Below are 13,376 nucleotides of genomic sequence, written 5' to 3' on the forward strand. Positions count from 1 at the left end.
AGTAAAGGTGAGTGTAGGTGGGGAGTTAGGGAGGGGATAGGTCAGTCCAGGGAGGACGGACAGGTCAAGGGGGCGGGATGAGGCTAGTGGGTAGGAGATGGGGGTGCGGCTTGAGGTGGGAGGAGGGGATAGGTGGGAGGAAGGACACGTTAGGGAGGTGGGTCGAGCTGGGCTGGTTTTGGGATGCGGTCGGGGTGGCGGGGGGCGCGAGATTTTGAAGCTTGTGAAGTCCACATTGATACCATTGGGCTGCAGGGTTCCCAAGCGGAATATGAGGTGCTGTTCCTGCAACCTTCGGGTGGCATCGTTGTGGCACTGCAGGAGGCCCAGGATGGACATGTCGTCTGAGGAATGGGCGGGGGAGTTGAAATGGTTTGCGACTGGGAGGTGCAGTTGTTTAGTGCGAACTGAGCGTAGGTGTTCTGCAAAGCAGTCCCCAAGCCTCCTCTTGGTTTCCCCGATGTAGAGGAGGCCACAACGGGAACAGCGGATACAGTTTACCACATTAGCAGATGTGCAGGTGAACGTTTGCTTGATGTGAAAAGTCTTCTTGGGGTCTGGGATGGGGATGAGGCGTAGGGGCAGGTGTAGCACTTCCTGCGGTTGCAAGGAAAAGTGCCGGGTGTGGTAGGGCTGGACGGGAGTGTGGAGCGGACAAGGGAGTCTCGGACAGAGTGGTCCCTCTGGAAAGTAGATAAGGGTGGGGAGGGAAAAATGTCTTCGGTGGTGGGGTCGGATTGCAGATGGCGGAAGTGTCGGAGGATGATGCATTGGATCCGGAGGTTGGTGGGGTGGTACTTGAGGACGAGGGGGATTCTGTTTTGGTTGTTATTGCGGGGAGGGGGTGTGAGGGATGAGTTGCGGGAAATGCGGTCGAGGGCATTCTCGACCACTGGGGGGGGTGGGGGGGGTTGCGGTCCTTGAAAAACGAGGACATCTGAGATGTTCAGGAGTGGAATGCCTCATCCTGAGAGCAGATGCAGCGGAGGTGAAGGAATTGGAAATAGGGGAAGGCATTTTTGCAGGAATCTGAGATGTTCGGGAGTGGAATGCCTCATCCTGGGAGCAGATGCGGAATCTGAGATGTTCGGGAGCGGAGTGCCTCACCCTGGGAGCAGATGCGGAATCTGAGATGTTCATGAGTGGAGTGCCTCATCCTGGGAGCAGATGCGGAATCTGAGATGTTCATGAGTGGAGTGCCTCATCCTGGGAGCAGATGCGGAATCTGAGATGTTCATGAGTGGAGTGCCTCATCCTGGGAGCAGATGCGGTGGAATGCCTCATCCTGGGAACAGCACCTCATATTCCGCTTGGGAACCCTGCAGCTCAATGGTATCAATGTGGACTTCACAAGCTTCAAAATCTCCCCTCCCCCGACCTCGTCCCAAAACCAGCCCAGCTTGTCCCCGCCTCCCTAACCTGTCCTTCCTCCCACCTAGCCCCTCCTCCCACATCAAGCCGCACCCCCATCTCCTACCTACTAGCCTCATCCTGCCCTCTTGACCTGTCCGTCCTCCCTGGACTGACCTATCCCCTCCCTAACTCCCCACCTACACTCACCTTTACTGGCTCCATCCCCGCCTCTTTGACCTGTCTGTCTCCTCTCCACCTATCTTCTCCTCTATCCATCTTCTATCCACCTTCCTGTCTCTCCCTATTTATTTCAGAACCCCCTTCCCCTCCCCCATTTCTGAAGAAGGGTCTAGGCCCGAAACGTCAGCTTTCTTGCACCTCTGATGCTGCTTGACCTGCTGTGTTCATCCAGCTCTACACCTTGTTATCTCAGATTCTCTAGCATCTGCAGTTCCTACTATCTCATCACTGCAAGATAACTGCTTTTCTCTCGGTTTTATTTAAGTAACTTGGAGCACACAAACAGCAGTTCAGCATTGAGTGCACCTAGCCATAGTGTGTGTGTTTGGGAGTTTAGTTAGGGAATTTTAAGGGTTAATTTCTTATTAAAATCAAATCTTTGAATTTAACTACAAGTTAACATTGGAAGTTTTTAAAAACATTTCAGTCATCAATAAACAAGCTCTCTACGGGAGAGGCAATAACAGCCATTTAATTAGGGAACAAGTGTGAACTGGTTTCTCTAATTAGCTGTGTTGACTCAGATAGAATGTCCGCTAATAAACAAACTATTTTGCCAAATGCACAAAGTAAATAAACATGACTAGAGCAGCTTGCCGCACAGAATGTGAACTTGGGAATTTGGCGAGGGAGCTACAGAGCAGCTGTCCGACTGACAGCTGACCAAAAGCATCTCACAGGTGAGCAGATCAGGTGCACAGTTGTGAGGACAGAGTTAAATAGATCACCAGTCAATAAAAAAGTGTGAAGGGTAAGGGACGGCAGACAGGGAAGTGGAGTTCAGACCATAACCAAACCAAGCATAATCTTAATGAATCACAGAGTAGACTAGAAAGACCAAATGGCCTACTCCTGTCCCTAAGTCCTATGTTCCAACGAATAAAAGGCGCTCAACCTAAATATCTGCAGACAGAACAAAGAAGGAATCAGTGACTTCAAAAGGACATACCAAATTAATGCCTTGCCTTCACAAGCTCAGAAGTTGGGCTCGTTTATATATGATTGCACAGTATTCAGCTGCAATGACAATTCCTCTGATAGTGAAGCACTCCTTGACAACATGCATCTATGCCTTGACAATATTTATAAGAACATAAGAAATAGGAACAGGAATAAGCCACTCATCCCGTTTAGCCTGTTCCGCCATTCAATAGCTGATCCGACACAACTCACATCCACTTTCCTTCTTTTTCCCCATAACTCTTGATTCCCCGACTGATCAAGGATCTATTTCAGCATTAAATATACACAAGAATACTACCCACATTGTGGCAAGGAATTCCAAAGACACTCAGCCTTCTGACAGAAGGAATCCCTAATCTCAGTCTGAAATTGTTGCAGTAAGACTTCCCTCCTCTTATACTCCAAACTCCTTTGGAATAAAGGCCAACATTCCATTAGCCTTCCTGATTACCTGCTGCCCTGGGTGCTAGCTTTCTGTGTTTCGTATACAAGTACCCCATAGTCTCTGTGTTGCAGCTTTCTGCAGCTTTTCTCTGCATAAATGATACTCTATTCTTTTGTTCTACCTTCCAAAATGAACAACTCCACACTTTCGCACATAATACACACTTTGCCAACTTTTGGCTCATTTACTGATCTATAAATATCTCTCTGGACCTATAACATTAACTTTCATTTCTTTCCACAGATGCTGCCAGGCCTGCTGAGTCTTTCCAGCAATTTCTGATTTCCAGCACCCGCAGTTCTTCAGTTTTTTGCTACCTCTCTGCAAACTGTTTATATTCAAGTCCCAAAACTGCCTTTCCACCTATTTTTGTGTCATCTGCAAATCTGGTTATAGTTCATTCATTTCCTCCTTCAAAGTCATTAATATACATAGTTAACAGTCGCAGTACCAGTACTGATCCCTGTGGAATCCCACTGGGTACAGGTTGCCAATATGAAAAAGAAACCCTCATCCCCACTTGCTGTTTCCTGCCCATTCACCAATTCTCTGGCCATGCTAATATACCACCTTCAACAACATGGGCTCTTATGCATGGGCAAGAGGCAAGTAAAGTTTAAGCGATGCAAGTGCCTGGATGTGGTAATTTTCAACAAGCAGAATCTAAACATCTCTCATTAATATTCAAAAGTATTACTGTAGTTGAACCCCTCATCAGCAGTTTCCTTGGGATCATCATTCACCAGAAATGCAACTATCCAAGGCACAAAAATAAAGTGGTTGCCAAGAACAAATCAGAGGCAGCGTATTCAGTGGCAAACGACCCACCTACTGACTTCAGGAAACCTTTTCAACACCTAAAAGATGAATTCCTATCACACTGCTGACCACTATGTACTTATCTTGATCGTTTCTGGAGTAGTGGCAAATTGGCACCCAATCCGTCACCTTAAATAATTAACACTCACCAATGGACCAATGTGGCTGTAGTCAGTACCACCTCCAGGATGGATGTACTGCAGCAACTTGATAAAGTCACCTCAGTCCTACCAGACCACAGGGCTGCTCCATCATTAGAGAGACAAGAGTGGTGGTGGTTTAAGCTGAAGGTCACAATGCCTCAGGTGAGGGGAGAGGCTGAGAAGGAGACTTCTTCACGGTTACCTCAGCCAGTTTAGGATCTGAACCCACGCTGTTGACATCACTCTGCATTGATAGGTTGGTTAGCTCAGTTGGCTGGATGGCCAGTCTGCAAAGCAGACTGCAGTTGAGGTCACAATGAAACTCAAGTTCAAGCTCAGCCTTCTCCTGAGGCATGGTGATTCTAATGCCTCTAATGAGACAGCAGCCTCTGTGACTATAGTGACTTTTAATAATTTAAAGAGATGACATAACACAACTAATTTGCAAAACTTCAAAACGTTTTGATCGATAGGGAGATCTAGGGTTAAAATGGGGAGGACAAGTTGGGAAAACTATAACGGGGCTTAAGCCTAGATAGGGGCATAGAGTACGAACACAAAAATGCAAGCTAAAACAAAAATTGCTGCAGGTCTGGCAGCAACTGCGGAGAGAAATCAGAGTTAACATTTTGGTTAGAGAGTGACCTTTCTTCAGAACTGCTTTGAAGAACCGCTCAGATTTCCAGCATCTGCAGTTCTTTCAGTTTGTTTGTCTAACAGTTGATCCAAATCCTATTCAAGTTTTAAGCTGGGCAACATTCGAAACAGTGGCCCAGGTTTTCCTAAAATATTCCGGCATAGCTATGACAAAGAGCCGTTTTCTTGAGGAAGTCTGCTCAGAATAGATTCATGCAGCTTTATGCCTAACCACATGTAAATTTTTCCTCTAACATAACCCGTAAAAAGTTTTGCGATTCATTTATATGGTTCCATGCTCCAAACAATAGTCCAGCTCAACAGTTTCCTGCACTTTAGTCAGTAATGTGCTAATGCAGATTTATACCCAAACATTTAAGCCCAGCATGTTCAGTCACCTGATATTGTGTCACTGGAGTTTTCTTGATCTTTCTTACTGAGACATGTGTGATACTTAACCAAAATACTGTCAGTCAGTCACAACATGTCCAGTTACCTGCCCCTCTCCTATGTTCGGAAGGACTAAACAGCTGGAATGGTGAGCCCTATGTGCATTATAGTATTTTCAATAATAATGCAAGAGGAACAGTGGCCGTCCAGGCAAGAAACTTAAAATCCCACTTGCTATGACCTCTAATGTTGCGTCATATTTTCACTTGTTTCATTCGGCCTCCATTTCTGGGAAATTTAAAGAAGTTTAAAAGAAAATACAGATGCTAGTTTCCAACAGCAGGATGAGAATAGAAATCAATGTAAAGTTCAGCAATAATGGAATGGATAAAATTTTGGTGGCTTAGTTCAGAAAGTATAATAAAGTAATGAAGATGATGCTTAAAGGTTAAATAATGATAATGAGAGGAAGGACAATATAGCAATGATGGATGATGAAATTTGACTTGTTAGAACAATGAAGGGGAGGAGAAACTACAGTAAACATCTACAGAATTCAGACAGCCTTCAAGTAAATTTGGGCAAAGTAATTCTGTAGCTGAGAGTATACAAACAGGGTGGATTCAATTTAAGGTTTATCCTTTTGGAGTTAAAGGTTAGAAGAAATAATTGAGAATTACAACAAACTGGAATGTTCTAGTATAATGGAAGGAGAACGCAGAATATTATTAAAGGGATAGATAAATAGTTGAAAAAGAAAAATGGAAAATGGATATGGGGAAATGACACAGGAACGAGACCAATAGATCTGGAAGTGGTGTAAATGTTGAATGGTATCCTCCTTCTGTGGTACAAGATTTTGTGACATCAAACCCAAAATGGAATTGGCTGACACAAGTATTGCAAACTCTTTTTTATTCATTCACAGGATGAGTGCATCGCTGGCTAGGCAGAATTTATTGCCCATCCCTAATTTCCCAGAAGGCAGTTAAGAGACAACTACATTGCTGTGGGTGTGGAGTCACATGTAGGCCAGGCCATGTAAGCATAGCAGCTTCCTTCCCCAAAGGACATTAGTGAACCAGATGGGTTTTTCCAACAATTGACAATGGATTCGTGGTCATCATTAGACTCTTAATTCCAGTTATTTATTGAATTTAAATTCCACCATCTGACGCGGCGGGATTCAAACCCAGGTCCCCAGAACATTATCTGGGTCTCTGGATTCACAGTCCAGCGATAATACCACTAGGCCATCGCCACCCCTACATGATGATGAACTGTAACAGTCATATTTACCAATACATCGACACTGATATTAAAAAATTCCAACAGGCATTACATATGACTGCTTTCATCAGCAGGATATAGACAGAACAATAACAACATGGGACATGACTGTCAATTGCACGGGACAACAGGAATACATGAGAAAGGTTATAGGACCCCACTTTCAATTGAAATGAACAGGCTGGAAATTAACTTTTGATGCTTTCCATGAATTCTGAAAATAAGTTTAAAACAATCCAGCTATTATGATAATCATATGGTGTCAGCATATTATAGAACCTGTAGTTATGCATTACCTCACAAAATAGTTGATGGAATTTGCATGTGAAACAATTTTGTGAAAGCAGGAACGCGCCATTGAAGGCTTTTTGTCAAATGCCAACATGCTTTTCAAAGGAGAGTTTTTTTAAAATTAAAAAATGTTAACTAAACTAAAACTAAAACAGACTAAAGGGGTTGGCACGGTTGCTCAGTGGTTAGCACTGCTGCCTCATAGCACCAGGACCCCCAGTTCAATTCCACCCTTAGGTCACTGTCCATGTTGAGTTTGCATGTTCTCTCCATATCTGCGTGGGTTTCCTCTGGGTGCTCCAGTTTCCTCCCAGAGTCCAAAGATGTGCAGGTTAGGTAGATTGGCCATGCTAAATCATCCATAGTGTCCAGGGATGTGTAGGTTAGCGGATTAGCCGTGGGAAATGCTGGGTTATACAGTAGTGGGGGAGGGTTGGGTGTGGGTGGGATGCTCTTTAAAAGGGTCAGTGTGGACTCAATGGGCTGCATGGCCTGCTTCCACACTGTAGGATTTCTATAATTTTATGTACAAAAATGTCAGCTTATCACATTATAAAGAAAAGCATGTTGTGCTCCTTAGGGAGACAATGCAATCAGTGTTGAATAATCTTATTTTAAATTATTTCAATTTTCTGGATACAACGTTGTTGTAATTTGAGACATTCTTTGTGTTGTCTGTAGACAAACAGATAGCTATGATTAGTTAATAACTCCATTAATGCCATATCACATGATTCCCCATCTGACTGGACATCACCTTTTATCTGTGAATGAAGGGTTTCTTCCTAAACTTTTATCAACTGGGGCCCCTGTATACTAGTTCTCCTACCAACAGCAGAATACTTATTGGACTACAAAATATAGTTGACATTCTTATTGTAATATTAAAAACAAAATATAATTACAGCACCTGTAAATGCTTCAGACTGTTACCGTTTTCACAAAGCTGGAACCAGATACTGAACAAAATTAAAAGTGTAAATAATTCCTACTTTAAGTTTTACCAGATGCACAAAAGACAAAAAAAATTCTAAATGTGGAGCCAACTATTGGTAATTTATCATCTAAATAAACAATTTCCTAAATTTTACACATACAAACTTTGTTAAAGTTGCATTTTGTTCTCACTCACTATTACTTTGCCCTCACTGCAACAAACCCCCAACTTCCCCAGTACTGTCCTGTTCACAAGTTTGTGCACACTTTGAGTTGGGGCCTTGGAGGAGAAGAGAGACTAAGGTGAGAATTTGATGGCACCAATGCAACGTAATGAATTCTGTCTATCGGAAGGAAAGCACTTACTCCCTCCTGGGCAATGCTGTGTAGTAGCATGGTTCAGAGAACGGTAACTCTTACTGCAGTTATACAGGGCCTTGGTGAGACCACACGCGGAGTACAGTTCTAGTCTCCTTACCAAATAGTTGCCTTGGAGGAGTGTAGCAGAAGTCCACTCGGCTGACACGAGGGATGACCAATGAGGAGAGATTGGCTCGACTACTTTGTGTTGCTTGTGAGCTGTGTGCACACATTCAGCTTTTGGGGATTATTGTTCTTAATGATTCTTGAACTAGTTCATCAGAATATCATTCAGAGTTTTCATTCTCATAAAAAAACAGGGCAGTAAAGCTAAATCCTTTACAGCTAACACTATGGAAGTTAGGAAGTCTTACAAAGTGTCTAAATGATATTTTGACATCAAGACTTAAAATAATTCAAATGTTTAATCAGACAGTCAGTCAATTTAATTTAAACCGAAAGAACTGCGGATGCTGTGAATCAGGAACAACAACAAAGTTGCTCGAAAAGCTCAGCAGGTCTGGCAGCATCCGTGAAGGTAAAAAACAGAGTTAACGTTTTGGGTCCGGTGACCCTTCCTCAGAACTGTTCCGAAGAGGGGCCACCAGACCCGAAACGTTAACTGTTTTTTCTTTCACAGATGCTGCCAGACCTGCTGAGCTTTTCCAGCAACTTTGTTTTTGTTCCTGAGTCAATTTAATTTGTTTTGAAATTCAATACATAAACAGGTGTCATTTAGAGCTCTTCTGGTACACTGTTAGCATCCCTAGTTCTGGGCCAGCAGGTCTGGGTTCAAGTCCCACTGGTTCAGAGCTATGTAATAACATCCCTCAACAAGTTGATTAAGAATATCTATTATGAATTCTTTGTTGTCACATACATCTAGAAGATACAGTGAAAAGTGTTTTGTCACCACAATCCAGGGCTAGTGTTTGTGCTCCTGAGCCTGTTTGCTCCAGGCCAGTTGTATCCTTCTCTTTCTCACTTTTCTTTTTACTTCATCTTCTGATGGCGTGGTGTAGCTTGAGCAGTGGTCGGCAGGTCGCCTGCAGCAGTGGCAGTGCCCAGTGTGGGGACTCCTGGCCAGGGGAGGCCTGGAGTGTGGACTCGGTGGGTTGTTGGCTGAGACGGTGGCAGTGCCAGGAGTGAGGACTTCTGGCTACGGTAGGTCTGGAACCAGGACGTGGGGACTAAGCAGGTCTTCAGCTGTGACAATGGTAATGCCTGGCGCAAGGACTCCTGGCTGCTGTAGACTTGAAGCATGGACTCCTAGACTCAGCAGGTCTATCCGTAAAATATAACCAGGGAGGAAATCTTAAAGAAGGCTCTTGTGGTGGTAATGGGAGTATGCCTACCCGAGTCAGGAGATCCAGATAAAAGTCCCACACACTCCAGAGGTGTGTATTAACTCCACTGAACAGACTGATTAGAAAATATTTTTAAAAAGCAGGTGCCATTTAATATTGATAACACAGTGTGGAGCTGGAGGAACACAGCAGGCCAGGCAGCATCAGAGGAACAGGAAAGCTATCGTTTCAGGTCGGGATCCTTCTTCGGTCCCGACCCGAAACATCAGCTTTCCTGCTCCTCTGACACTGCTTGGCCTGCTGTGTTCCTCCAGCTCCACGCTGTGTTATCTCTGACTCCAGCATCGGCAGTTCTTACTATCTCTGCCATTTAATATTGGTCCATTTTCAAACATGTTTGGCAGATTAAGTGCAGAAAACTGGGTTTGCAATGACACTGCCAATGTTCTAACCAAGACCAAGACCAAGTTCCATTCACCTGTGACCTGTATTCAGTGACTTCCATTTGCCTCCAATTAAACAATGGTTTCATTTTGAAATTCTCAACCGTTTCCAAATCCTTCCACGCCTGTGTCATTTCCTACCACTGGAATGTCTCCCAGTCCAATGCACCTGCACTTGTCTAATTCTAGACATTTGAGCATTCCTGATAGTGGTATGAAATCTAGAATTCCCTGCATAAACTTCTCTGCCTCTCGTTTCCTCTTTGTAACATACTGTAAAAACAATGTTTGAATTAATATCTCCTTAGGTGGCATAGTGTCAAGATCTTTTCTTCCCCAAAGCACATTGGAACATTATTACATTAAAAATGCTATAGAGTCATAGATTTACACAGCACGGAATCAAGCCCTTTGGCCCAACTCATCCATGCCTACCAGGTTTCCCAAATTGAGCGAGTCTAATTTGCCTGCATTTGGCACAAATCCCTCTAAACCTTTCCTATCCATGAGATGCCGGTGCTGGACTGGGATGGACAAAGTCAGATGTCCCACAAGTTTATTTAAAATCACAAGCTTTCAGAGCATTGCCCCTCCGTCAGGTGAAGTGGGACTTCTAATGTTGTGCTTTCCTATCCATGTACCTGTCCAAAATGTCTTTTAAATATTGTAACTGTACCAACCTCCACCACCTCATTCCATATATGCACCACCATCTATGAAAAAGTAGCTCCTCATGCTCCTTTTTAATCTTTCCCCCATCACCTTAAACTTATGCCCTCCAGTCACTATTATTCATTGCAAGTGCCAGCTCTATACCTGAAAGAGCAATGCTGTTTAGAAGTTGAAACTAATATCGGCTGTAACTTCATCCAAAAACATATTTTTCAAAGCACTCAGATGTTTCTTTCTGGCCACCTTAAAATTCATCAAGGTCTTTCTCACCTATTCCCATCCAAACAGGGCTTGAATTGAGCAGTGATGGCAAAATCTGGTTAAATATGATCTATAAGCTTGCATTTAAGCCACAAGTGTATTGAGAATTTCAGACTGTAAATAATCTGACAGAGGGTTACAAATAAAATTTTTCTAACACTGAACGCAAAAAAAAGCTCTCTCAACATGAACATTTACCTCAAATAAAACAAAAATTGACAAGTTAAATCAGCTTTGCAGAGGCAAAATACTGTGAATTGTGGAAATTTGAAGTACAAACAGAACATTTTGGAAATGTTCAACTTATGCAGCACCTGTGGAAGGGAAAACAATTCACATCTTAGGTTAGTTATGCTTTGTCAGACCAGTTTTAACAAAAGGTCACCAAACTAGCATATTGGTTTGTTTCTCTGGTCTGCACTTCCAGCATTTCACATCGAAGAAGAACAATGTTGAATTATGTATATTTTCACCAGCTATTTCAGAATGGAGTTGTTACGTACATTTTTTCTGTTGAAGCATCTTTCTTCAAGTTTCTCAACTGCAATAATGTTCTTTATCAGGATACTGTAGAGGGACTCTTTACCTATGCAAAAAGATTCAACACAAACAGTTAAGTTTTATCTGGATAATTTTGGGCAGTAATACAATCAGACTTAATAAAATAACATTGAGAGTTAGATACACATTCTGTCTGCTACTTGTTAAACATGAATCATTAATGTTCTGCACAATACTGGAAAGATTTAATTAAGAAGCAATACTATCAAGTTAATATCAAAAGGTTCAGAGTTTGTACATTGCCTACAGCCTCACTCTTCATGCTTTTGAAAATATATGTCAAAAGGAGTCATGCTTTATCTGTCAAATTGTGCATTAAAGCAAGCTGAATTGTACAACTCCAAAAGGCAGTGAATGCTGCAGAAAAGAGTGACTTCATTACTCATTCCTGTCCAAAACGACATCATATTGAGAGCTGGCAAATTCTGAAAAAAGTGTCAGCTTCAACATTTGATCACTTGCCAATCGAATGAGGTTTTCCTCTTCCTTTGGTGATTAGCTCTTGGTTTTTCAGAGTTAAAAGGATTCTGATTCAGTAATCACTATCTGCATTTCCAGTTTCCATAAATATACAGTACTGGTCACCGTAGAAGGATGATAATACATTGGAAGCAGCTCAGAGAAGGTTTACTAGACCAATATCTGAAATGAATGTAGTGCCTTATGATGAAAGCTAGACAAGGTAGGCTTGCATTCTCTGGCTATGTTTTGCCTACCTTTCAATTATGACCAAGTGTGGAGGATTGCAGTGTCTATAAAGTTCTGCTAGTCCACTGATGGTTTAAATATATTTAAACATTCTCTCCAATTATCAATGTGACCAGTTAGATAGTTTGTCTACATTAGGGCCAGAACAAAATACTCCAACCAGGTTTCTTTAAACATAATGCAGGAGCAAATTACTGCAGATGCTGGAATCTGTACTGAAAACAAATGGTGAAGATCACAGCAGGTCAGGCAGCATCCATGAAAAGAAAGCAAGCTGTTTCAAGTCAAGGTGACTCTGAAGAAGAGTCATCTAGACTCAAAACATTAGCTTGCTTTCCCTCCATGGATGCTGCCTGACCTGTTGTGCTCTCCAGCATTTGTTGTTTTCTTTAATAAACAGAAGTTTTGATTTATTATAAATGGACAAATTCAACACAAATGCAAAGCTGACAGAACTTGAAATATGAAAGTATATATATTTACCCTTCAAAAAACCCAGCACACATTAGAGGGAAAATAAAGAAAATTTCTGTGCAGAAATTAGTTTTGGGGAAAAAAGGACACCGGCCAAATACCTGTTAATTATTGAAGTAAAAAGTATATGTTATGAAATGTTTTAGACTGCTTTCAGTCTCTGGTGTTCTTGTTCACACAGACAGGTTACTAAGCACAGACAGCTGTCACTAGGAATTCTTTAGATGCGTGTCCAGGTGTCGTCCAGAGTGAGTCTTTCAGATGACTTACTTTTTAAGGAGCATAGCTGTTACAGATTTTCAGCTTTTACATGGAATTCATGGTGAAGAACACTATAAACATCCCAAAAGATGTCAGATAAACAAGGTGCCAATGCGAAGAAAAGTTTTATTATAGTCTCTAACATGAGAGACGAAGTATCTGGCAAATTAATGAGACTGAAGGCAGATAGGTTGCCAGGACCTGAAGACAGGTGCCCATGGATTCTAAAGCACGTAGCTGCAGACACAGTGGAGGCACTGGTTGAAATATTAGAGAACTCATTGAATTCTAGGAAGGTTCTGGTGGATTGCAAAACTGCTAAAGTGATGTCCCTGCTCAACAAGGGAGAGACGTGGAAAGCTGGAAACTACAGGTCAGTTAGCCTAACTTCTGCCACTGAGAAAATGCCAGAATCTATTAAGGAAGAAATAGCAGAATATTTAGAAAAGCTTAAAGCAATTACAGTCCACATGGTTGTGTAAAAGGTAAATCACGTTTGACAACTTCGCTTGGGATTTTGAGGATATAACAGAATTGATAAAGGGGAACACGTATATGCAGTGCATTTGGATTTCCAGAAAGCAACCGATAAGATGTCACATAAAAGGCTACTGCACAAGATAGGAGCTAATGCATTGGGGTAATATATTAGTATGGATTGAGTATTGGTTTACACACAGAAGACAGAGCCAGGCTTAACGAGTCTTTTTCAGGTTGGAAAGATGCAACGAGAGGAGTGTTACAAGCACTAGTCACAGAGCCATACAGCAATGGAAACAACAAGGTGCAGGGCTGGATGAACACAGCAGGCCAAGCAGCATCA

At 42.4% G+C, this 13,376-nt stretch overlaps 1 protein-coding gene across 1 annotated transcript in view; it reads right to left on the reverse strand.

The window, feature by feature from the left end:
- Positions 1-13,376, reverse strand: part of LOC109936745 (ras GTPase-activating protein 2) — a 75,122-nt gene that overhangs the window by 9,494 nt on the left and 52,252 nt on the right. The window contains 1 exon segment of the mRNA XM_048604481.1: positions 11,053-11,135. Coding sequence (XP_048460438.1) covers positions 11,053-11,135 — 83 coding nt within the window.

Source organism: Rhincodon typus, chromosome 13, assembly GCF_021869965.1.
Source record: "Rhincodon typus isolate 14 chromosome 13, sRhiTyp1.1, whole genome shotgun sequence".
Classification (NCBI taxonomy): Eukaryota; Metazoa; Chordata; class Chondrichthyes; order Orectolobiformes; family Rhincodontidae; genus Rhincodon; species Rhincodon typus.